General features: G+C 39.6%; 1 protein-coding gene across 1 annotated transcript in view; it reads right to left on the bottom strand.

Moving 5' to 3' along the window:
- LOC109919505 (peroxidasin homolog) overlaps window positions 1-23874 on the bottom strand; it is a 509465-nt gene that overhangs the window by 196939 nt on the left and 288652 nt on the right. The window contains exon 8 of the mRNA XM_048596123.1: window positions 1423-1592. Within this exon, the coding sequence (XP_048452080.1) occupies window positions 1423-1592 (170 nt within the window). The remainder of the gene's footprint in view (window positions 1-1422; window positions 1593-23874) is intronic.

Here is a 23874-nt window from a genome sequence, read left to right as displayed (position 1 = left end):
AGAGCGCATTCGACGAGATAATTCACAAAAGGTTAGGTCTTACGATAAGATCCCATGGCGTTGAGGTAGTGTTTTGGCATAGATTGAGAATTGGCTTTGAACAGGGAATGACAAGTGAGGATAAGGGGTTCTTTTTCCAGTTGGTGACCTGTGACCAGTGGGATTCCACAGGGATATGTGCTGTGACCATAACTGTTTACACTATGTATTAATGATTTGGAGGAAGGAAGTGAATGAACTGTGGCCAAATTTGCAGACGACACAAAAACAGGTAGAAAGGCAGGTTGTGAGAGGAATACAAACAGTTTACACAGATGTATTGGTAGGTTAAGTAATTGGGCAAAAAACTGGCAAATGGAGTATAGTGTGGGAATATGCAAAGCTGTTCACTTTGGAAGGGAGAACAAAAGATCAGAGTATTATTTAAATGGAGAAAAACTGCAGAAAGCTGCAACACAAATGGACTCAGGGCATAGTTGTGCATGAAACACAGAAACCTCGCACACAGGTGTGGCATGTAAACAAGGAGTCTAATGGAATGTTGGCCCTTATTTCAAGAGGGCTGGAGTCTGAGTAGGGACTTACTGCAACTGTATAAGGTGCTAATGAGATCACACCTGGAGTCATGTCAGCAGTTTTAGTCTCCTTATTTAAGGAAAGATATCATTCACTGGAGACAGTTCAGAGAAGATTCACTTGGATGATCCCTGGTATAGAGGGATTGTCTTATGAGCAAAGGCTAAACAGGCAGGGTAAATGCTGAGAGAATATTTCCCCTAATGGGAGAGTCGAGCACCAGAAAGTATACACTTAGATAAAGGGGCACCAATTTAAGACTGAGATGAGGAGAAAGTCTTCTCTCAGAGGGTCTTTGGAACTCCTTGCCACACAAAGAGATGGGAGCAGAGTTCTTGTGTATATTTAAGGCTGAGATATGTACATTCTTGATCCAGTTGGTGAATCAAGGGTTACAAGGAAAAGGCAGGAATGTGGACGTGAGGAATGTCAGATTAGCCATGATCTTATTTAATGGCAGAACAGGCTTGAGGGGCTGAATAGACTATTCCTGTTCCTATTTCTTGAGGTCTTATAGTCACTCTGCCTTACTACGAGTGGGTGACCTATATTATATTAATTACAGTAAGCAGAGATTTGGGAAATTCTGCAAACTAGTTTTAATGCAAGTCTTTAATGCCTATGTGCTATGGGTTTATTTTAAGAGCAGTGCACCATGACTTTATTTTTTAAAAAAACGCTATCTTTATCTCATGGTTTTTCCACAAAGAAAGAAAAAAAATCCTGAAAAATAACAAAAAATTACTCAACATCTTTTTTAGAATTCAAGTTAAAGCAGCTGTAAGAAAAAATGAATAAATAAAACAGGAAAGAAACAAACAACACACTAAAGTAGTTGATTCTTACTTGGACTACCAAAGTATCGAAGTAAAACGCCTTGAGTTGTGGCCTCTCCCAATTCATTTTTGGCCATGCACTGATACGTTCCTTGGTCAGATTCCTGTGCATTCTGAATCATCAAGGTACCATCATCTAGTAAATTCCGACGAATGTCATTTTTCATGTGTAATTCATGGCTTAAAAAAAAATATGGATATGAACAGTGAACATGGTCTCACGTGACACGTGAACGCTTCTGCTAAATTTTAGGTAACATGCAAAAGCAGAGAAAAATGTTTTTCTTGTTGCCATGTGTAGCAAAATTAGAAGCATATTTGTTACTGAACTCTAAGTTGGCATGTTACTGAAGTTGAAATTGATTGTAAAGGTGAAAAAGTTAGGCTTAGACTTTTATATCCCATTCAAGAACTAAGATATACCCTGGACATCGTTAGGAGAGGTAAGGACCCCAATGAGAGAGGCAAGATGCCGTAATAATACTTAAAAGTTGATATCAATGTGCTAAAAAGATACACTAACTGATCAACTTTCAAGTTCATTGGAAATACCATTGGAAATGACAACCCTGTCAAAAGCAACTGTGACAGATTAAAAAGTAACTGTCAAAAGCAACTGTAAAAAGTGTTAAGGCATTTAAAACTTCTATCTTCAAAGATTTAAAAGGTAATGTCAACAGCATGAGAAAAATGTAATTACATGTTATTTAAAACCGCCTGTTTAAATAAGCCAGTACGAGATTAGAACGTTATGACTGATTTTACAACCTTCCATTCTCAAAGCAGGGTGTTTGCCATTTCGGAAAATTCGACTGAAAGCTCCAGCTGGGTTTGACCCTTTACATGGGCTCTATGAATAATAATGATTTTATAATATATTAATGTTTAATCTCCAAAACAGTAAATTCAGAACTGTTCTGAAGGAGTCATATCAGATACTCTGTCAGATACTAGCTACTAGATGTCGTCAAACCTAAGTTTCTCTAGCACTTGCCAATTTTATTTCAGATTAGAATTGGCATCTGGAAGGAACCTACCTCGATAAACTTTCACCCCTTGCTGAACAAGAATCTATTTAACTCTTCCTCAAAAAAAAACTCAGGGACTTTGCTGGCACTGCCTATTTGTGGAACTGTGTTCCAAAGACTCATGTACCATTGTGAGAAAAACATTCTCATATCCATCTTAAATCTTTAATTTTAAACCATTCCCTTGTTTTGGATTCTCCCACAATAGAAAACATCTTTTCCAAATTCACCCTGTCAAAACCCCTCAGGATATCAAAAATTTAAATCCAATCATTGCTTACTTTTCTAAACTCCAAGCCTAGCCTGTTCAATCTTTCCTCATAAGTCAACCTGCAGAGTGAGGATACAATGTTGCCCATTCTTTGACCAAGGCCATGATGAAGCAGATGATCGAGCTTCTGAACATAAGGTTCCACTGCTTGGATTGGTGTAGTGGGGGTGCTGCAGTGTAGTCCAGATAAAGCATGCCTCACCATTCTGGCCTGCTGTATTCTAGAGTCCAAGGAGGATGAGGACTGTAAGGAAGAGGAAGCTCAGACAAGACCTAATTGACACCCAGTTCCAGCAGATGAGAGTTATGTGCCGCCGACCATCACAGAATGCAAAATAGTTATTGGTCACGATGCCAGCATTTAGTTTACATTACAGAGGCAAACATTAGCCTCTGTTTATTTTGTTATGTTCACTTTTACTGACACTTTATTTAGAAGATCATGTTTTGAATTGTCCAATTGTTTGCCTGTATGTGATGTTCACTTCCTGGACAATGACCAGATGTGGGTCCACAGTGGGCTTTGGGAATAGTGTAGTGGTGATTTCCAGATGGTGTTTAAACCGGATTATCAAAAAACAGATAAACTGTATGGCTGGTTGGTTAAACAGCGACTGGGGTGACAGAAAGGGGCTGTAAGTGCAAGAGAGTGTCAGCCATGAGGAGCATGGTTTTACAGCTCCTATCATTACGTTGATGGTGAGGGGCAATTCTCGATGGGCAAGACACATGTACGAGCATAGACACCATTCCAAGATGGCATGTGTGCCAGGGATGCCAGCCTTTTAACTGATATCTGCTGAGTTGTGAATTATTCCAGGAATGGTGAGTGGTAACATGGAGCTAAAATCAGGTAAGAGGGATGCTATAAGAGCTGCATAGATAGTTAATCAGGCAAGAAGCTTCAAACAAACTCAACAAAATAACTTAAGATTTAGCTCATAAGAACAAATAGTAAAAGTTTTTATTGATTATTTTTTAAAGTTTTATAAGTAACAGAGTGATATCGGTCCTAAAGAAAGTGAGTCTGGGGATTTAGTTATTAAAACTAAGGAGACAGCAAATTGATAAATATTTTCTATTCATCCCACAAGTAACATCCCAAAAAAACTGTAACTCAGCAAATTAAAAAGAGGGAGGAACTCAAAATAGAAACTGCATTGCACTAGAGAAGTGACACTGAGAGGGCTGACAAGTCTCCCAGTCTTGATGGACTTTTTTCTCAGGTCTTAAGAGAAGTGACTAGTGAGATAATTGATGCATTGGCTTTAATTTAACAAAACTTTTCTCAGATTCAGGGAAGATTTTATTATATTTTAAAAGCATACCTTAATTCAAAGAGCAAGTTAGACAGAAATCAGGAAAGAACATGCCAGTTAGATTAACATATATCATAGTGGAAGTGTTTGATGCTATAATTAAAGATGTTATCGCAGGGCACTTAGGAAAGTTCAAAGTGACCAGCCAAAGCCAACATGGTTTTGTGAAAGAAAATTATGTTTAGCCAAACTGTTAGAGTTTGTTGAGGAAGTAATGTGCTGTGGTTAAAGGGGAACTGGTGGATATACTTTACTTGGATTTCAGGAACAAATTTGATAATGCACCATGTCAAAGGTAATTGCAGAAAATTGAAGATAATAGTGAAAGATGTTAGAAACTGACACAGTTGGAAGTTTGGCTAGCTAACAGAAAACAAGAGAGTAGGTATTTTCTGGTTTGTAAGATGTAATGAGTGACATGTTACCAGGATCAATGCTAGTACTTCAAATTTTTCCAATTTATATAAATAACTTAGATGAAGAGACTGAAGAATCAGCTGTTAAATACAATGATTATTAGGAAAGTATGTTGTGAAGAGAACATAAGAAGGATTAGGTTAAGGGAATGAATAACGACCTGATAAATGAGTATAATGTGAGCAGAAATAAAATTCTCCACTATTATCTGAATGGTGGCAGATTACAAAGCTCTGAGATGAGGGGGATCTGGGTGTCAGCAGGTTGTACAACGATTGCCATGGTTGCAGTGGGTATTTGTTGTCCCTGAGTAACTCGCCTTATAGGCCAAACTGGACCCTCAAACACGCCAGGTTCCAAAACATAGTGGCCGTGCCAACTATCAGAGTAGTGGGACACACATCTCAAGGTTCTGGTTAAGCAATCACCGTTTGCCTGAACATTAACAGAATGGAGCCCTTTCCTGTTGATGTATTCTGTAGTGTTATGATCGGACCCTCTAAGCACCAGATGTGTGTACAGTTCATGACAGCCTGTACCTGGGGGAAGCAGCTATTTTCCCAAATCCTGTGACAACAAATACCCACTGCAACCATGGCAATCGTTGTACAACCTGCTGACACCCAGATCCCCCTCATCTCAGAGCTTTGTAATCTGCCACCATTCAGATAATAGTGGAGAATTTTATTTCTGCTCACATTATACTCATCAGGAATGAAATGAACTGGTGTGATCTTGGAAACAGATGGTATCAGTTACTGTCCTGACGCATTGTGGATGCACAACTCAGAGATCCTACACAGGTCATTTGTCACTCCCAGGCAGGACCAGTCACATAGAAGTTTAAAGCTGATGTCACCTTCACGGACACTGGAAGAGGTTGGCCTCTCATTCCTACAGCATCCAGGTTCTGCTCTACCCACAGTTCTGTCACAGTGTCCCAGGACATACAGAGAATGTGTTAACATGTCACCTTACTCATCCCCATCAAATTAAGTCAGGGTTTGAAAAACTCTGGTCCTCCTGCATTCTCTTTCACTTTCTCAGGAACTCAGCCACAAGGGACCAACATTCCACCAGCAGCGGAGCGTCTGGCAAAGACATATTTTGTGAAAATAAAGCACAATAAAGCATGCTTAGAACAATCAGTGGTTGCACACCTTGCAGATGAGGGTTGAACACACTCCTTCACACTTTGAGACATGCTGCATCCTAATAATGAGGGTCATGTTTCCACCATTCAGTCAATTTCAGTCATGCACTGGCTCAGTATTCAAAACATTACATCCCCTTCAGATACCAGATCCACGTCAACCATGAAGGATCACTAAATTCAATAGAGTCTGTTGTCATAGTTACATGACAGGTGATGAAGTGATCACCTCCATCTCTCACAGCACCCTTAGAAATTTCACAATTTATGGTTGGCCTTTAGCCAGCATTCACTGCATTTTTAGTCATTGCTGCTAACATCTGCACCATCGAGTCAATGTTCAATTTTCAAGGATCAGTGGCATGGTGTAAATTGCTTTTGACAAGCAATAATTCTGCATGCATTGCAAATAGACGATGAAATGATTGCAAATTAAACATGGCTGCAGTTTGCAAACATATGTATCATGTATTTGCCTGTGTAAGCCCCGCGACCATGTGCAGATTGTGCCTATGACTTAACATACGGGGATCCTCTGATTGACAGTGGCCCCCCTAAACTCGATGGAAGACTGTTGATATCTCAGTGTGCTATATAGCAACGTGTACCCCACACCTCCGGACAGATAATGTGTCTGTTGAAGAAAGCATGTCAATACGGCAGTACTCATAACCTTTAGAGTTTGGCCGATTGACCAAAGCAAAAATGTGTTCACAGGTGTGTTATGGTGTGGCAAGGCAAGGAGGTATAGATGCTGTGAGGAAACAGGCTCCAATTGTATGAGTGCGAAATAAGCAAGTTTGCATCCTTGAGATGCAGACTGGTCAATCTGTGAGGTAGGTGCCTGTTCCTGTACAGAAAGTGTCCCTCCAGCAACTTTTCAAAGCTAGTTGCTTGTGCACTCTGCAATGCAGGTCTGCATCTCCTAAGTGTCCTGCAAGTAAATCACAGAAATGCCATAAAGATCCTGAGAGGACGCCAATGTCCATGGACAAGGAGTGCATGCGTCTGGTGCCCGTGGATTGTATCCTGAGTAACAGAAGTCGTCAGGTACCTGCTCTGACTTCTATGCCGAGAATTCTTGCCATCAAATTTGCTCACGGAGGGTCGTAAGATAGACAATTGCATATTAAAGAGGTGACGTGTGCATTTATTAAAGTCAATAACAAGTAATAATCCCCCTTAATAGGTCACTTACTGCTAGCAAGAATCAATTTCATGCCTGGAACTTAGTTAAAGATGGAACAAATTGTTGCCAATGTCAAGATGGGCTTCACCAGAAATTCTGTAACATTTCTCACTATAGTCCATGGTGTTCAGACCACTATAAGATTTTTCACTATATTTTTAGGTAACTTTCTCTCAGATGTTAAGTTTCCCTTCCTTTTTAAGTTTTAGTCATTTTCTAGTGTGCTACATTTTGTCAAAACTTTTTATTGGTCATTCATCGTTAATAAGTATATGCTTTTTTTCCATTAACTACAGATGATGAGTCCTCCCATTGATGTTTTTTATTCTGTTGGAATAAATAAAAGTCTAGATATACAGAAATATCCACTTGAATGTCTGCTCTTCTATTTGTATAGACCTATGTCTTTGCCAGTTATGACTTTGTTGAATCAGACTGGGGGATTGCTATTCCTTCCATTCATGTTGTCATTAGAAGTGAACATTTTTATGGCCACGCAAGGAACAGTTCTGACATTTAATTTCAAATTCTTTCTAAGCCACATTATAAATAACATAAATATGGATTCCACTAATATCAGAGGATTACATCTGCAATTGCAATTTTTGAAGTGGTTCTCCTGATCTCAACAATGATCTGTAATTTTGCCAAAAGATCAGTAGAAGCCCCAAAGAAATGAGACAAATACTGAATGCACTACTGTCATAGATCGCTAAGCATAATAGTATCTTCAGTGAATTAAAAGGACATGATTTTCATTATGCCATTGCTGCAGGAAACTATATGGCATAGCATAAATGTCAATTGTGAATTTTGCCCAGAACATTGATAGCCCTTCCATTTTAATGTGATTATGTATCAGAAAACAGACAGGAATGCTAAAAAGAACATGCTAAGCTTCCTCAATGAACATAGAGCCCATGGGCCATATTTCACACTGAAGTGATGGTCAGTTTGTTGTTAACTCCTTTAAAACAGTGCCGTCACTAACAACTAAAGTAATCAACATATCTATGTGCTGATGAATTGTGACCATAAGATCATAAGATATAGGAGCCAAAGTAAGCCATTCAGCTCATCAAATATTTCTACCATTCGATGAGTTCATTGCTGATCTGATAACCAACTCCACTTTTCTGTCTTTTTTCTCCATAATCTTTGATTCCCTTACTGATTAAAAATCCATCTGAGCCTTGAATACACTTAATGATGCAGCCTCGACAGCTCTCTACAGCAAAGAATTCAACAGATTCAGTATCCTCAGAGAACCAATTCCTCTTCATCTCTAACTTAAATGGGTGACCCCTTATTCTGAGATTATGATCTCTATTCCTCGACTCTACCGCAAGCAAAAACACCCTTTCCTCATCAGCTCTCTCAAGTCCTCCAAGAATCTTGTGGGTTTCGATAAGGTTGCCTTTCATTCTCCTAAACTCCAAGAAGTAAGGGCTCAACTTACTCAACCTCTCTTCATAAGGCAGTCCATCCATAACTTGGATTAACCTAATAACTGTCACTAATGTTAGTATATCTTTCCTTAGGTAAGAGGACCAAATCTGTTAACTGTATTCCAGCTTTGGTCTGACGAGTGCCTTGCATAGGTTTAACAAGAACTTTCTATTCTTACATTCCATTTCCTTCGAAATAAAGGCTAATGTTCCATTTGTCTTTCCTATTACCTACTGCACTTGATATGCGAACTTCTTATGATTTAAGAATGAGAACTCCCAAATCCCTCTGTGTTGTAGCTTTTGCAGGCTTTCTCCATTTAGATAGTATTCACCGCCTCTATTCTATCTGACAAAGTGTACGACCTCACAATTTCCCACATATTCCATCTGCCAAGTTTTCCCACTCTCTTAACCAGTCTATATCCCTCTGCAAACTCTTTGTATTATCCTCACCATTTGCCTTCCCACCTATTTTTCTGTTATTATATCTTATTATTTGCAAGATACCTTACCATTTTTTAAACCTAAGTGTGCTGACCATAAAGTGACTAAATGTAACTATGATTTATTTCTTAAGAAATTGTAGAACAAACACTCCATTAGTCTATTAATCTGATGGGACCATGAAGAGATGACTGGATAAATTTGATTCCTCAAAAATTAAATACATGAATAGCACGTAAGAAGAACCCTCATGAGGTTAAATCTGGAATAGAATGATGAATGGAGAGACATCTCTGGACATTTCATGATTAGATAGCATGCTGAAAGGATAGCAAAAAATATTGACCAACGTGTGTGGCCCCATAGCCTATTGTTTGTCCTAATGATGACCCTATTGACATCTTATAAGCTGTTTGAAACTTTTTAAGGAAACAATTATGATGTTGTGCATTTAATTAACCAACCATTCATATGTTGCTTATTATAAAAACATGGATTTATTTTGATTTGAAAATGCAATCTGCTGTACTTGAATAAATTTCAATTAAAAAGAGTTACATGTATTCAAGTACATGGTTTCATGGGAATATTGAAAACAGGAGTAGGAGTGGGTCATTTGGTCCTTTTGAATCTGCTCTGCCATTCAAAATGATCATGGATGTTCCCACATTCTCCCCTTATACTTTGATCTCTTTAGCCGAGATATAGAACTATATCTAACTGCTTCTTGAAAACCATGTTTTGGATTCAGCTGCTTTCTGAGGTAGAAAATTCCACAGGCTCACCATTCTCTAGGTGAAGAGATTTCTTCTTATCTCAGTCTTAAATGGCCTAATCCATATCCTTAGACTGTGATGGCTGGTTATGGACTCCTTGGTCATCAGGAACATCTTTCCTGTGTTTTATCCTGTCTAGTCCAGTTTTAATTTTATAGGTTTACATGGGATTTTCCCCCACTCTCATTCTTCTAAACTCCATTGAATATAGTCCGAACTGATCTAGTCTCTCTTAATACTTCAGACATGCCATCCCAGGAATCAATCTGTCAAAGACTGATTGAAGACAGACAGACACCTCAAAGAATATAAAGATAGTAGGAAATAACTCAAAAATGGAATCAGGATGGCTAAAAGGAGCCACAAAATGTCTTTGGCAAAGAGGAATAAGGAAAATCCCAAAATATTTTATATGTATATACATAAGAAGCAAGAGGGTATCGAGGGAAAAGGAAGGTCCACTCAAGATCAAAGAAGGAATTATGCATGGTGGTGGAGGAAGTGGGTGAAGTCCTTAATGAATACTTTGCATCAGTATTCATAAATGAGAATGTGGATGGTGAGTATCAGGAGGGGCATGTCAATATTTTAGGGCATGTCAATGTAAAAAAGAGGTGGTATTGGGGGTTTTGAAAAGCATTAAAGGTAGACATAGTCTCCAGGTCCCAGTGGGATCTATCCCAGAAGGCTGAGTGAGGCAGGTGAGGAAATTGCTGGGGCCTTGTGCTAAATCTTTGTATCATCTTTCGTAACGGGAAATATCCCAGAAGACTGGAGAATAGCCAACATTATTTAAGGTCCTTGTGAAGATTTATAGCTCAGGTTGTGGTTGAAGTTGTTGGCTTGCTTGCTGAGCTGACTGGTTATCATACAGGCATTTCATACCATGCTAGGTAACATCATCAGTGCGGCTTCCGATGAAGAGATGTTGTTCTACTCTGCTTGGAATTTATATGATCTGGTCTGTTAAGTTGGGTTGTGTCATTTCCAATTCTTCTTTGTATGAGTTTGTATATAGGGTCTAATTCCACATGTTTTTTGATTGCATTACGGTTAAAAACCAGGCCTCTAGGAATTCCCATGCCTGTCTGTGGTTGGCTTGAGCTAGGATGGTCACTTTGTCCCAGTTAAATTGATGGCCTTCATTGCCTGAGTGCACTGAGATGAGAGAAAGTTCACTGAGTTGTTTTGCTGTTAGCTGGTGTTCGTGTATCCTGATGGCTACTTTCCTTCCGTTCTGGCTGATGTAATGTTTGTTGCGGTCAATGCAAGGTATTTTGTAAACTACATTGGTCCTGCATGTCATGGGTATGGGCTCTTTGGTCCTTTTGCCAGAACTATGCTAGAAGGAGGAAGAGCACCTATACAAGATATTTGCTAACAACGGATATCCCAACAACTTCATCCGCAGGTGCCTACTGGATAGACAATGCCAAGAGGACACATTACACTCCGAGACACTGGCCACACTATCTTATATCAAGAACATATCAGAACTGACAATGAGACTCCTATGGCCACTATGGAATCATAGTAGCCTACAAACTCTCAGGCATACTACGACAAACACTCACAAGGACCAAAGACCCCATTCCCATGAAATGCAGGACCAACGTAGTTTACAAAATATATTGCAATGACTGCAACAAGCATTACATCGGCCAGACCAGAAGGAAACTACCCATCAGGATACACGAGCACCAGCTAGCAGCAAAACGACACAACAAATGTTCCCTCATCTCAGTGCACTCGAGCAATGAAGGCCATCAATTTAACTGAAACAAGGTGACCATCCTAGCTCAAGCCAACCACAGACAGGCACGGAAATTCATAGAAGCCTGGTTTTCAAACCGTAATGGAATCAACAAACATGTGGAATTAGACCCCATAAACAAACCCATGCAAAAAAGAACTGAAATGACACAACCCAATTTAACAGACAGGATCATACAAATTCCAAGCGGAGTAGAACAGCATCACTTCATTGGAGGCCACACTAATGATGTTACCTAGCATGGTGATGAAACGTCTGTACGATAACCAGCCAGCTTGGCGAGCAAGCCAACAACCTCAGCTGACGTGTTTCTTGTTTAAGATAGGCAACAGGGATAATCCAGGAAATTACAGGCTGGTCAGCCTTACGTCAGTAGTAGAAAAATTATTGGTGAAGTTTCTTAGAACAGGACTTTCGCACATTTGAGGAAATATGGACTTATTAGCAATAGGCAGCATGGCTTCGGATAGGGAAAGTCATGTCTCACAAATGTCATTGAGTTTTTTTGAGGAAGTGACAAAGATGACTGATAAGAGTATTGTCCATATTGTCTATATGGACTTTAGCAAGGCCTTTGACAATGTCCCTCCGGGCAGGCTGATGAAAAAGATCAAGTCGCATGGGATCTGAACTGAGCTGGTAAGATGGATACAGGACTGGCTTAGTCATAGAAGACAGAGTGGAGTGGAAGGATGTTTTTCTGGTTGGGGATGTGTGACCAGTGATGTTCCATGAGGATCAGGATTTGACGAACTGCATATAGTGAAGAGGATTGCCAGAGGATACATCAGGATATGGATAGGCTGGAGACTTGGGCAGAGAAATGGCAGACGGAGTTTAATCCATACAAATGTGAGGTGATGCATTTTGGGAGATCTAATGCATAAGAGAAGCACACAGTAATTAGCAGAATCCTTAGTAGTATTAACATGTAGAGAGAGCTAGATATACAGGTCCATAGTTCTCTGAAATTGACAACACAGTGGATAAGGTGGTCAAGAAGACATATAGCACACTTGCCTTCATCGCTCAGGGCATAAAGTATAAAAATTTGCCAGTCATGTTACAGTTGTAGAGAACTTTAGTTAGGCTACATTTGAAATATTGTGGTTCTGGTCGTCAAACTATCAGCAGGATGTGGAGGCTTTGGAGAAGGTACAGAAATAGTTTACCAATATATTGCCTCATTTTGAAGGTATTAGCTACAAGGAAAGATAGGACAGGCTTGGTTTCTTTTCACTTGAACATCAAAGGAGGAGGGGCAACCTGATAGAAGTTTACAAAATTATGAGAGGCATGGATACAATGAATAGTCAGGATATTTTTCCCAGGGCAGAAATGTCAATTACTAGGATTCATTTTTAAGATAAAAAGGGGGCAATTTTAAAGGAGATGTGAGAGGCAAGTTTTTTTTTTACACAGAGGGTGATAAGTACCTAGAATGTGCTGCCAGAGGAGGCGGTGGTCGCCAATACAATATCAATGTTTAAGAGGCATCTTGATAAACATATGAATAGGCAGAAAATAGAGGGATATGGACAATGTAGAGGCAAATGGTTCTTAGTTTGGAAAGGCATCATATGTCAGCACATTCTTGGTGGATTGAAGGGCATATTCCTGTGCTTCTTTGTTCTAAACTTTTATTGCACTTCTTCCATACTTAGAAAAGCGTTCCTCAGAAGGAGACTAAAAATACACACAATACTCCAGGTTGGTCTTACCAAGGCTGTGTACAATTGCAGCAAGACATCCCTGCTCTGTGCTTGAATCCTCTCACTATGAAAGCCAACAAACCATTTGCCTTCTTAACTGCCCGTTGCATCTGTATGCCTACTTTCAGTGATAGTAGGAACTGCCGATGCTGGAAAATCTAAGATAACAAGGTGTAGAGCTGGATGAACACAGCAGTCTTGACCCGAAACGTCAGCTTTCCTGCTCCTCTGATGCTGCTTGGCCTGTTGTGTTCATCCAGCTCTACATCTTGTTATCTCTGCCTACTTTCAATGACTGGTTTATGAGGACACCCAGGTCTCACTGCACCTCCCACTTTCCCAATCTATTGTCATTCAGATAATAATCTACTTGCCAGTTTTTGTTATCGAAATGAATAACCTCACATTTATCCACTTTATACTGTGTCTGCCATGCATTTTCCCACTCATTCAACTTGTCCAAGTCACACTAAAACATCCCTGCATCCTCTTCACAGCTCACCCTCTAACCAAGCTTTGTGTCATCTGAAAACTTGAAGATATTATATTTAGCTCTCTCATCTAAATCATGAATATACATTGTGAGTAGCCAGGATCCAAGCACGGATCTCTGTGGTACACCACAAATCATTGCCTGCCACTCAGAAAAAGACCCATTTATTCCTACTCCTTGTTACCTGTTTGCCAACTAGTTGTCTATCCATGCCAGTATCTACCCCAAATCCCATGTGCTTTAATTTTATATGCCAATTTATTATGTGGAATCTTGTCAAAAGCCTTCTTAAAATTCAATTCTACTGGCTCTCCCTTATCAATTCAATTAGTTACATTCTCAAAAAATTCTTACAGTTTTGTCAAATTTGATTTCCATTTCATAAATCTAACCATCTCTGTATGATCCTGTTATTGTTTTCCAAGTGCTTTGTTATAACGGACACTAGCAGCTTCCCTACAACCAATGCCAGACTCACTGGCCAATGATCTGTTTGTTCTCTCTACATCCATTTTTAAATAGCAGGGTTACATTTGCTACCCTCCAAACTTTAGGAACTGTTGAGAAAGTATAGAATCTTGGAAGATGATCAAGAATGCATCCATTGTTTCTACAGTCATTTCTTAAAGAACTCCGAGATGTAGATTATCCGGGCCTGGGGATTTATTGGCCTTTACTCCTATCAATTTAGCCAACACTATTTTCTATTCATACTGATATCCTTCAGTATCTCCATCTTATAGGACCCTGCATGCCCCAAAATGTTTGGGGCCTTTATTAAGAGAGAATTAAAGTTTGTATTTAATTGATCTGCCATCTCTTCTTCCCCACAATATATTCCCCTGTTTCTTACTGTAAAGGACCTACAACTAATCTTTTTCTCGTCACATATCTATAGAAGCTTTTATAGTCAGTTTGCATGTTCCTCACAAGTTACTCCTTTTCTCTATTTTCTCCCCTCTTGATCAATCCCTTTGCCCTCCCTTCCTAAAATTAAAACTGCTCCCAATTCTCATGTCTGCTGTTTTTTTGTTGGCCAATACATATGTCCCTTCTTTGGATCAAATACAGTCCCTAATCTCCCTTGTTAGTCATGGTCAGACCACCTTTCTTGTTTTATTTTTGTGCCAGATGGAAGTGAACAATTGTTGCACTTCATTATTGCATTCTTTAAATGTTTGCCTACCCACTGTTATTCCTTTAACTAGCGTTTCCCCAGCTCATATCTCATACTGTCATTGTTTCATTTATTTAGATTCAGGACCCTAGTCTCAGAATTGATTATGTCACTTTCTGTTTTAATGAAAAATTCTACGATATTGCAACCACTCTTCTTCAAAAGCCTCACACAGCAAATTCTTCGTTTCTCATTACAATACTTAGTCTGGGATGGGCTGTTTAATAGTTGGTTCCTCAATATTTGATCCAGATACCTATCTCATACACATTCCAGGAATTCCTCTTCTACAGTATTGTTACTGATATGATTTGACCAATCTATATGGGGTTAAAGTCTCCCATGATTACTGCTGACCTTTTATGCAAGCATTTCTAATTTTCTGTTTGATGCCGTCCCCAGCATTACCACTACAGTTTGGGATTTATTTTTTCTGCCCCTTGGTGTTTCTAAGCTCTACCCATACGTATTCTACTTCACCAGGGCTATTATTATTGCATTTATTTCCTCCTTAATCTTCAATGCTACCCAGCCTCTTTTTCTTTTTTGCCTGACCTTCCTGAAAATTGAAAACTTGTTTCATGCAGAAGCCATGTCTCCACAATCTCAGCTATATCATGTCCATTTATAACTATTTGTGAAAATAATTCATGCATTTGATTATGAATGCTCCACTCATTAAGACACAAGGCTTTTCTTTTTAACATTCTAGTTCTGTTTGTGTTAATTTGCATCATGGCCCTATTTGATTATTGCCTTTGAATTCTCTGCCTATCACTTTCCTTATTTCCTATTCTGTCGTTTTCTTTTGCCTTTGTTTCTTTCTTTTTTTGTCTCCCTGTACAGGTTACCATCTCTCTATCATTTTAGTTTAAACCACACTAGCAAATACTCCCTCTAGGACATTAGTTCTGGCCCTGCTCAATGTTACAGCACAGAGAAGACAATCAGCTTTTATAATTCTATATTCACAGTGCAGTAAACATAAAATCTTCAAAGCCCCTCAGAATTGACTAAATGGTTCCTAACCAAACTTTTAAATAACCAGTCCTAGATTCTGCAAATAATCGATACCAGACACAAGTTTGTATCTTAATCAAAAGACTGGGCATTTTTAAAAAAAAATGTACCTTTATCAGAATAAAATCAAACAGCAGAAAATTCTAATTTGTTCATGCTTTAAATCCAAAACCTGTGTTTTCAGCTCCATCCACACAAAAGAGCCAGACAAATAAACACTGGGATAAATAGAATAGCAAAACTGGCCAGATTATTTAAGTAATTTTCACAGTATTTTGTTCCAAAGACGATGGCATCTAAGTTATTTTTTTGAAGGTGTCGATCAGGGTGAGTTTTTCAGTTCACTCATATAAAGGCAGTAATACTTATAACTTAGTTTTCTCTTTAAGTTTCGAAGAGCTGCTCAGGGAGGTGGGGCAGGGAGCTTTCAAATCTTCATGCCTCAGCATCAACAGCCAGATACCTCTTTTCTCACAGAAAACACAATCCAAAACCTAATTCAAACACTGACCATTCCCTGACAGACTAACCATCTCTGCCACAAGATCCCAGTTATCATTAAATATTTACTATCTGCTTTAGAGTTAGGTCTTTTCCAGATTTGCTGGAAACTATTTACCTCGTTAATAGATAACTGTGGCTATCAGTTTAAACATTATGATCTCTAGTGACAAAAAAAATCTGCAGAACTTTGATCATGAACCAAACATCAATGAACTTCAAGGCCTGGCCTCATAAGTAAACAGAAGGTTGTTTGTTCTGTTTTTCCTTTTAACACAAGGCATTACCCACAGTCCAAAAGTCATCTTTAACTCAAATTTTTAACCTGAGATCACTACCTTTGATTTTTGAACTTGCTCCTAACTCTCTATATTCTGATTTTAGTGCCTTATCCCTTTTATAACCTATGTTGTTCATACCGATGTATACCACGACCATTGCCTGTTCACTGTCCAGAACGTCCTACATCCACACAGAGATATCCTTGACTCTAGCACCTGAGAAGCAATTTACCATCCTGGAGTCTCAGTTGTCGTCAAATCTCCTTAAACTACTGCCTTCCCACACTTATTCCTCCATTCCCATCCAGCAAAGCCAACCATGATGCAACAAAGACAGAAATTGCTGGAGAAACTCAGAGAAATCTGTCTAGCAGCATCTGTGGGAAGAAAGCAGAGTTAATGTTTGAAGCCCCATGACTGTTCATCAGAATTAAAGCTCCCCTAAAAAAAAGTATCCAAAGCAATATATCTGTTCTGCAGGGGAATGACCATAGGGAACTCCTGCACTACCTGCCTAATCCTATTACTCTGACTGGTGATCATTTATCCCCTCATTGACTGTGGAGTCTTAGCTTACGGAATGTCCACATCTGTATGTGCTATCTATGATCCACTCAGCCTTGCAGATGCTTCACATTGTACCAACTATTTCATTGAAGATATCAACCCAATTGAAACTCAGTTAAAATAATAAACAAATGCATATAATACAAACACATCGGAAGTTGGTTGGTAATATTACCAGCAGCAATGTCAACAATTTGACCTCAAAAGCTATCAGCTATAAATAAAACGAACAGCTCCTTGCAGCAGTAACTGGAAAAGGAGTGAGTTAAACAGTCAGGGTAGGCAGGAACAAAGCAAAGAACAAGGTAGGACTGATAAATTAAACTGCATTTATTTCAGTACAAGAGACCTAACAAGTAAGGGAGATGAACTCAGGGCACAATTGGCGACATGGGACTGGGATATCATAGCGATTACGGACAGGCGGCTCAGGGTTGGACAGGACTAGCAGCTTAATGTTCTACGGTATAGATGCTATAGGAAGGGTAGTAAAGAGGTCAAGATAGGAGGGGGAGTGGCATTTTTGATTAGTGATAACATTGCAGCAATCTTAGAGAGAATATTCCTGGGAATATGTCCAGGGAAATTATTTCGGTGGTACTGAGAAATAAGAAAGGGATGATTGTGCTATAGACCCCCTAATATTAGTGGGAAATTGAGAAGCAAATTTGCAAGGAGATTTCAGTTATCTGTAAGAATAATAGGGTGGTAATGGTAGGGGATTTTACCTTTCCAAACATAGACTGGGACTGCCACGGTGTTAAGGGCTTGAATGGAGAAGAATTTGTTAAGCGCATACAAGCAAATTTTCTGATTCAGTACGTGGATGTACCTACTAAAGAAGGAGCAAAACTTGACCTGCTCTTGAGAAATAATGCAGGGCATGTGATGGAGGTGTCAGTGGGGGAGTGACCATGATTCTATTAGTTTTAAAATAGTGATGGAAGAGGATAGACCAAATCTAAAAGTCAAAGTTCTAAATTGGAGGAATGCCAATTTTGACAGTATTAAGCAAGAACTTTCAAAAGTTGATTGGAGGTGGATGTTCACAGATAAAGAGACAGCTGGAAAATGGGAAGCCATCAAAAATGAGACAACGAGAGTCCAGCGACAGTATGTTCCTGTTACGGTGAAGGGCAAGGCTGGTAGGTGTAGGGAACGCTGGATGACTAGAGAAATAGTGCTTTTGGTCAAGAAAAGAAGGAAGTATATGTCAGGTATTGACAGCAGGGATCGTGTGAATCCCTGGAAGAATATAAAGGCAGTAGGAATATACTTAAGAGGGAAATCAGGAGGGCAAAAATGGGATATCAGATAGCTTTAGCAAATTGGGTTTAGGAGATTCCAAAGGGATTCTACAAATAGATTAAGGACAAAAAAGTAACTAGGGAGAGAATATGGCCGCTTAAAGATCAGCAAAGCCATATGTGTGGAACCGCAGGAGATACTAAATGAATATTTTGCATCAGTGTTTACTCTGGAGAAGGATATGGAGGATAGAGAACGTGGGGAAATAAATAGCGACATCTTGAAAAATGTCCATATTACAGAGGTGGTGGTGCTGGTTGTTTTAAAATGCATAAAAGTGGATAAATCCCCAGGACCTGATCAGGTGTATCCTAGAACTCTGTGGGAAGTAGGGAAATGATTGCTGGGTCTCTTGCTGAGATATTTGTATCATCAATAGCCACACATGACATGCCAGAAGACTGGAGGTTGGCTAATGTGGTGACACTATTTAAGAAATGTGGTTAGGAAAAGCCAGGGAACTATAGACGAGTGAACCTGACTTTGGTGATGGGCAAGTTGTTTGAGCAAATCCTGAGGGACAGGATTTACATGTATTTGGAAAGGCAAGGACTGAGTAGGAATAGACTTTCTGTATGGGAAATTTTGTCTCACTAACAATTGAGTTTTTTGAAGAAGTAACGAAAAGGATTGATGAGGGCAGAACAGTGGACTCCAGTAAGATGTTTGACAAGGTTCTGCATGGTAGACTGGTTAGCAAAGTTAGGTCACATGGAATAAAGGGAGAACTAGCCATTTGGATACATAACTGGCTTGAAGGTAGGAGACAGAGGGTCATGGTGGAGGGTTGCTTTCCAGACTGGAGACCTGTGACCAGCAGTGTGCCACAAGATCGGTGCAGGGCCCACTGCTTTTAATCATTTATATAAATGATTTGGATGTGAACATAAGAGGTACGGTTAATAAGTTTGCAGATGACACCAAAATTAGAGGTGTAGTGGACAGCAAAGAAGGTTACCTCAAGACTACACGGGATCTTGATCCGATGGGCCAATGGGCTGCGGAGTGACAAATGGAGTTTAATGTAGGTGCTGCATTTTGGAAAGATAAATCAGGGCAGGACTTATACACTTAATGGTAAGGTTCAGGGGAGTGTTGCTGAACAAAGAGACCTTGGTGTGCAGGTTCATAGTTTCTTGAAAGTAGAGTCCCAGGTCAACAGGACAGTGAAGAAGGTGTTTGGTATACTTGTGTTTATTGGTTAGTATATTGAGTACAGGAGTTGGGGGATCATGTTGCACCTGTATGGGACTTTTGGAATACTGCGTGCAGTTCTGGTCTCCCTGCTATAGGAAGGACGTTGTGAAACTTGAATGGGTTCAGAAAATATTTACAAAAAGATTTGCCAGGGTTTGAGCTATAGGGAGAGGCTGAATAGGCTGGGGCTATTTTCCCTACAGTGTCGGAGGCTGAGGGGTAACATTATAGAGGTTTATAGAGGAGTGTGGATAGGGTGGATAGGGTGAATCGGCAAGGTATTTTCCCCAGATTGGAGGAGTCCAAAACAAGAGGGCATAGGTTTAAAGTGAGAGGGAAAAGATTTAGGAGGGACCTAAGGGGCAACGTTTTCATGCAGAGGGTGGTGCATGTATGGAATGAGCTGCCAGAGGAATTGGTAGAGGTTGGTACAATTACAACATTTAAAAGGCATCTGGATGTGTATACAAATAGGAAGGGCTTAGGGGGATAAGGGCCACACGCTGGCAAATTGGACTATATTAATTTAGGATATCTGGTCAGCATGGATGAGTTGAATCAAAGGGTCTGTTTCCATGCTGTACAGCTCTATGATTCATAAATGCCACAGAACCTAACAATATGTATTAGAAAATGCCTCACAATTGTGTATATGGGAACTGAGATCTTGTCTTCTAACATGGAAGAATAGAAGTAGTCAGTATACTTATAGACGGATACTGTCAGAAACATGGCATTCTTTCATTTATAACTTAATGGTCATGGCAGTTAAATAAAGTTATAAAACAAGTTATAAAGTTTTTTTGTGCTCTATAAATAGGAGTACAGAATATAAAACAAAAAGGTAATGAAGAAATTGCAATAATTTATGTGGTTTTAAGTGCACATTCATAGAAATCAAAGGCATCAAGATCATTTAGTCTGAATCACAAGAACAATACATGGGGTGAGAAGGAATGCTAATGAGGAGAGATGTGAGACATTGGACCTATTTCCACAGGATTAGAGAAAACTAGACAGTGATTTAATAGGATTTGTTGGGGTTGATGACTGTTGGCTATGATGAAGGAGTCACTTGGCACTGAGGAGATGCCAGTAAATTTAATCTCTGTTCAGAAAAGTACAAAAACAAGCACAAAAAGACTAACAGTTCTTTTTGAATTCACTGTAAAATAATATATTGATCATTGAGAGTAAATAACAACTTTGCAAGTAGCAGTTAACATAGATTCATGAAACAAACAAGGCAAAACAACAACAGATGCTTAAACAATCCCTTTAATCTCTGAGGAATTGACAAGCTAAGTAGACTATGTCCAGCTCTACCTGGACTTTCAAAGACATTTTATCAGATTCCACATGAAAATATAAATAGTTAGGGCGGCATGGTGGCTCAGTGGTTAGCACTGCTGCCTCACAGCACCAGTGACCCGGGTTCGATTCCACCCTTGGGCGACTGTCAGTGTGGAGTTTGCATATTCTCCCCGTGTTTGCGTGGGTTTCCTCCCACAGTCCAAAGATGTGCAGGCTAGGTGGATTGGCCATGCTAAATTGCCCGTAGTGTTGAGGGATGCATAGATTAGGTGGGTTATAGGGATGGGTCTGGGTGGGATGCTCTGAGTGTTGGTGTGGACTTGTTGGGCTGAAGGGCCTTTTTCCACACTGTAGGGATTCTATGAGTTAGTCTCGAAGATGTGGAAATCCATGGTTATCTGAAGGTCAAAACAAAGATTGGTACTCATTATAGTAGGTACACTGAGATGGGGAAAATGGAAGTGTTAATTGTAGTTCTCGAGGGATAGCAATGATTTGGGTTCCGAAACTCAGTGCAAGATGGGAAAAAAATGGAGATGATACCAAAGGAAATAGGGCAGTGCAATTGAAACAAATAGTTTAGAAATTATAAAATGAGTTACAGAAGGTATGTAACTTAGCAGAAAAATAGTGGCTGAAATTGAACACAGACATGTACAGTGAAAATGAAGCGCGCTATATGCATTCCAACAGTGGTTTTGAAACATCCAAGTGTAAAGCTGAAAAACAAACCTCAGATGCCCTAATAATTTAATTAAAACAGCCAAACAATACAGAGCAGACATGAACACAGCCAATTACAAGTTGAATTATATGGCAACACAAAATAAAAGACAAGGCGAGTCACAACCAAACTCAACCATTCAAATAACAATTTGAATACTGTATTTAATTCTGATCACTGAGATACATTTATAACTATATAAGCATTGGAGGGAGTTCACACCAAAATCAAAAGCTGTTCCCTGTGTTACAGCAATAAAAATAAAGACTTTTGAACATTTAAAGCTGAAACAAATGTGTCAGAGAAGTGAGCTTCAAAACGTAATATAAAATAATAGTCTCAAAAGTTAAATCTGCCAGATGGTGATGTGATAATGTGCTTGAAGGCAGAGGAGTGAGTGACACTGAAAGGTGTTTTAGTCAGAGGAGTGAAGAAGAATGCCAAGAAAGTTGGAATTTTATGCTACTTGTTTTTCCTGCCCTCCTGAAACTGGGGGCACTATATTCAAGTTTGAATGACAAGACTCCTGCCATTGACTCCTTTGGCCACTTCCACCAAATCCTGCTTGGTCTGAAAGGCTGGCCTCTTACTCCTGTCCTTGTCAAACATAAGCACACTGCAATCCCTCAATCTACTCAGCACTTTGTGCCAGTATTCACCAAAGAGAAGGAATTGGTGGATGAAGATCTCAGGGAAGGGAGTGTTGAATCTCTAAGACAAGTTGCTATTAAAAAGGAAGAGGTGTTATGCATCTTTAAAAGTATTAAGGTAGATAAGTCCCCGAGTCCTGATGGGATCTATCCCAGAATATTGAGGGAGGCAAGAAAACAAATTGCTGGAGCATTAACAGACACTTTTGTATCCTCTTTAGCCATGGGTGAGGTCCCAGAAGACTGCGAAGTAGCCAATGTTCTCCCATTGTTTAAGAAGGGTAACAGCCAATAGTCCTGGACATTACAGGCCTGTGACCCTCAATTTGGTGCTAGGGAAATTATTGGACAAGATCTATATGGATTTAGAAGCAAATTGACTTATTAGCGATAGACAGCATGGCTTTGTGCGGGGGAGGTCGTGCCTCACTAACTTGACTGAGCTTTTCAAGAAGGCGACAAAGATGATTGATGGGGAAAATGCGGTTGATGCTGTCTACATGGACTTCAGTAAACAAGGTCCCTCATGGCAGACTGGTACAAAAGGTGAAGCCACATAATATGAGGTGTGAGCTGGCAAGACAGATACAAAACTGGCTTAGTCATAGGAGACAGAAGATAATGGTGGAAAAATGCTTTTCGGGAATGGAGGGCTGGAACTAGTGGTGTTCCACAGGGATCAGTGTTGGGACCTCTGCTGTTCGTGGCCGACATAAATGATTTGGAAGAAAATGTAGCTGGTCTAATTATTAAGTTTGCAGACAATACAAAGATTGGTGGTGTTGTGGATAGTGAGGAGGACTGATAGAGGATACTGCAGAATATAGATCAGTTGGAACCATGGATAGAAAAATGGCAGATGGGATTTAATCCAGATAAATGTGAGGTGATGCATTTTGAAAGGTCAAGTACAGGTGGAAATTATACAGTGAATGGCAGAACCCCTAGGAGTATGGATATGCAGAGGATTCTGGATGTACTGGACCACAGATCACTGAAAGTGGCAGCATAGGTAGATAAGGTAGTAAAAAAAAAGGCCTATGACATGCTTACTTTCATTGGAAGGGGCGTTGAGTATAAGGATAGGCAAGTTATGTTGTAGCTTTATAGAACTTTAGTTAGGTCACATTTGGAATATTGCGTAGAGTTCTGGTCACCACAATACCAGAAGGATATGAATGCTTTGGAGAGGGTACATTAAAGGTTTACCAGGATGTTGCCTGGTATGAGGGATTTTAGCTATGAAGAAAGATTGGATAGACTGTGTTTGTTTTCTCTGGAACACTGGAGGTTCAGGGGCAACCTTAGAGAAGTTTATAAGATTGTGAACGGCATAGATAGAATGTAAAATATGAGACTTTTCCCCAGGGTGGAGGGATCAATTACTAGGGGACACAGGTTCAAGGTGTAGGGGTGGGAGGGTGTTTAAAAGAGATGTGCCAGCAAAGTTTTTCGTATAGAGGATGGTGAGTACCTGGAACATATTGCCAGAGGAGGTGGTGGAAGCAGACACAATAGCAGCATTCAAGAAACACCTGGATGAATCCATGAATAGGAAGGGAATAAAGGGATACGAATCCTGTAAGTGAAGTAAGTTTTAGTATGGAAGTGCAAAATGTGTTGGTGCAGGTTTGGAGGGCTGAAGGGCATATTCCTGCGCTGTATTGTTCTTTATTCTTCTTTGATACGCAGGTAA

The sequence above is a fragment of the Rhincodon typus genome, chromosome 4 (genome assembly GCF_021869965.1).
Source record: "Rhincodon typus isolate 14 chromosome 4, sRhiTyp1.1, whole genome shotgun sequence".
In the NCBI taxonomy this organism is placed as follows: domain Eukaryota; kingdom Metazoa; phylum Chordata; class Chondrichthyes; order Orectolobiformes; family Rhincodontidae; genus Rhincodon; species Rhincodon typus.
This window is presented reverse-complemented; position numbering and strand designations above follow the sequence as displayed.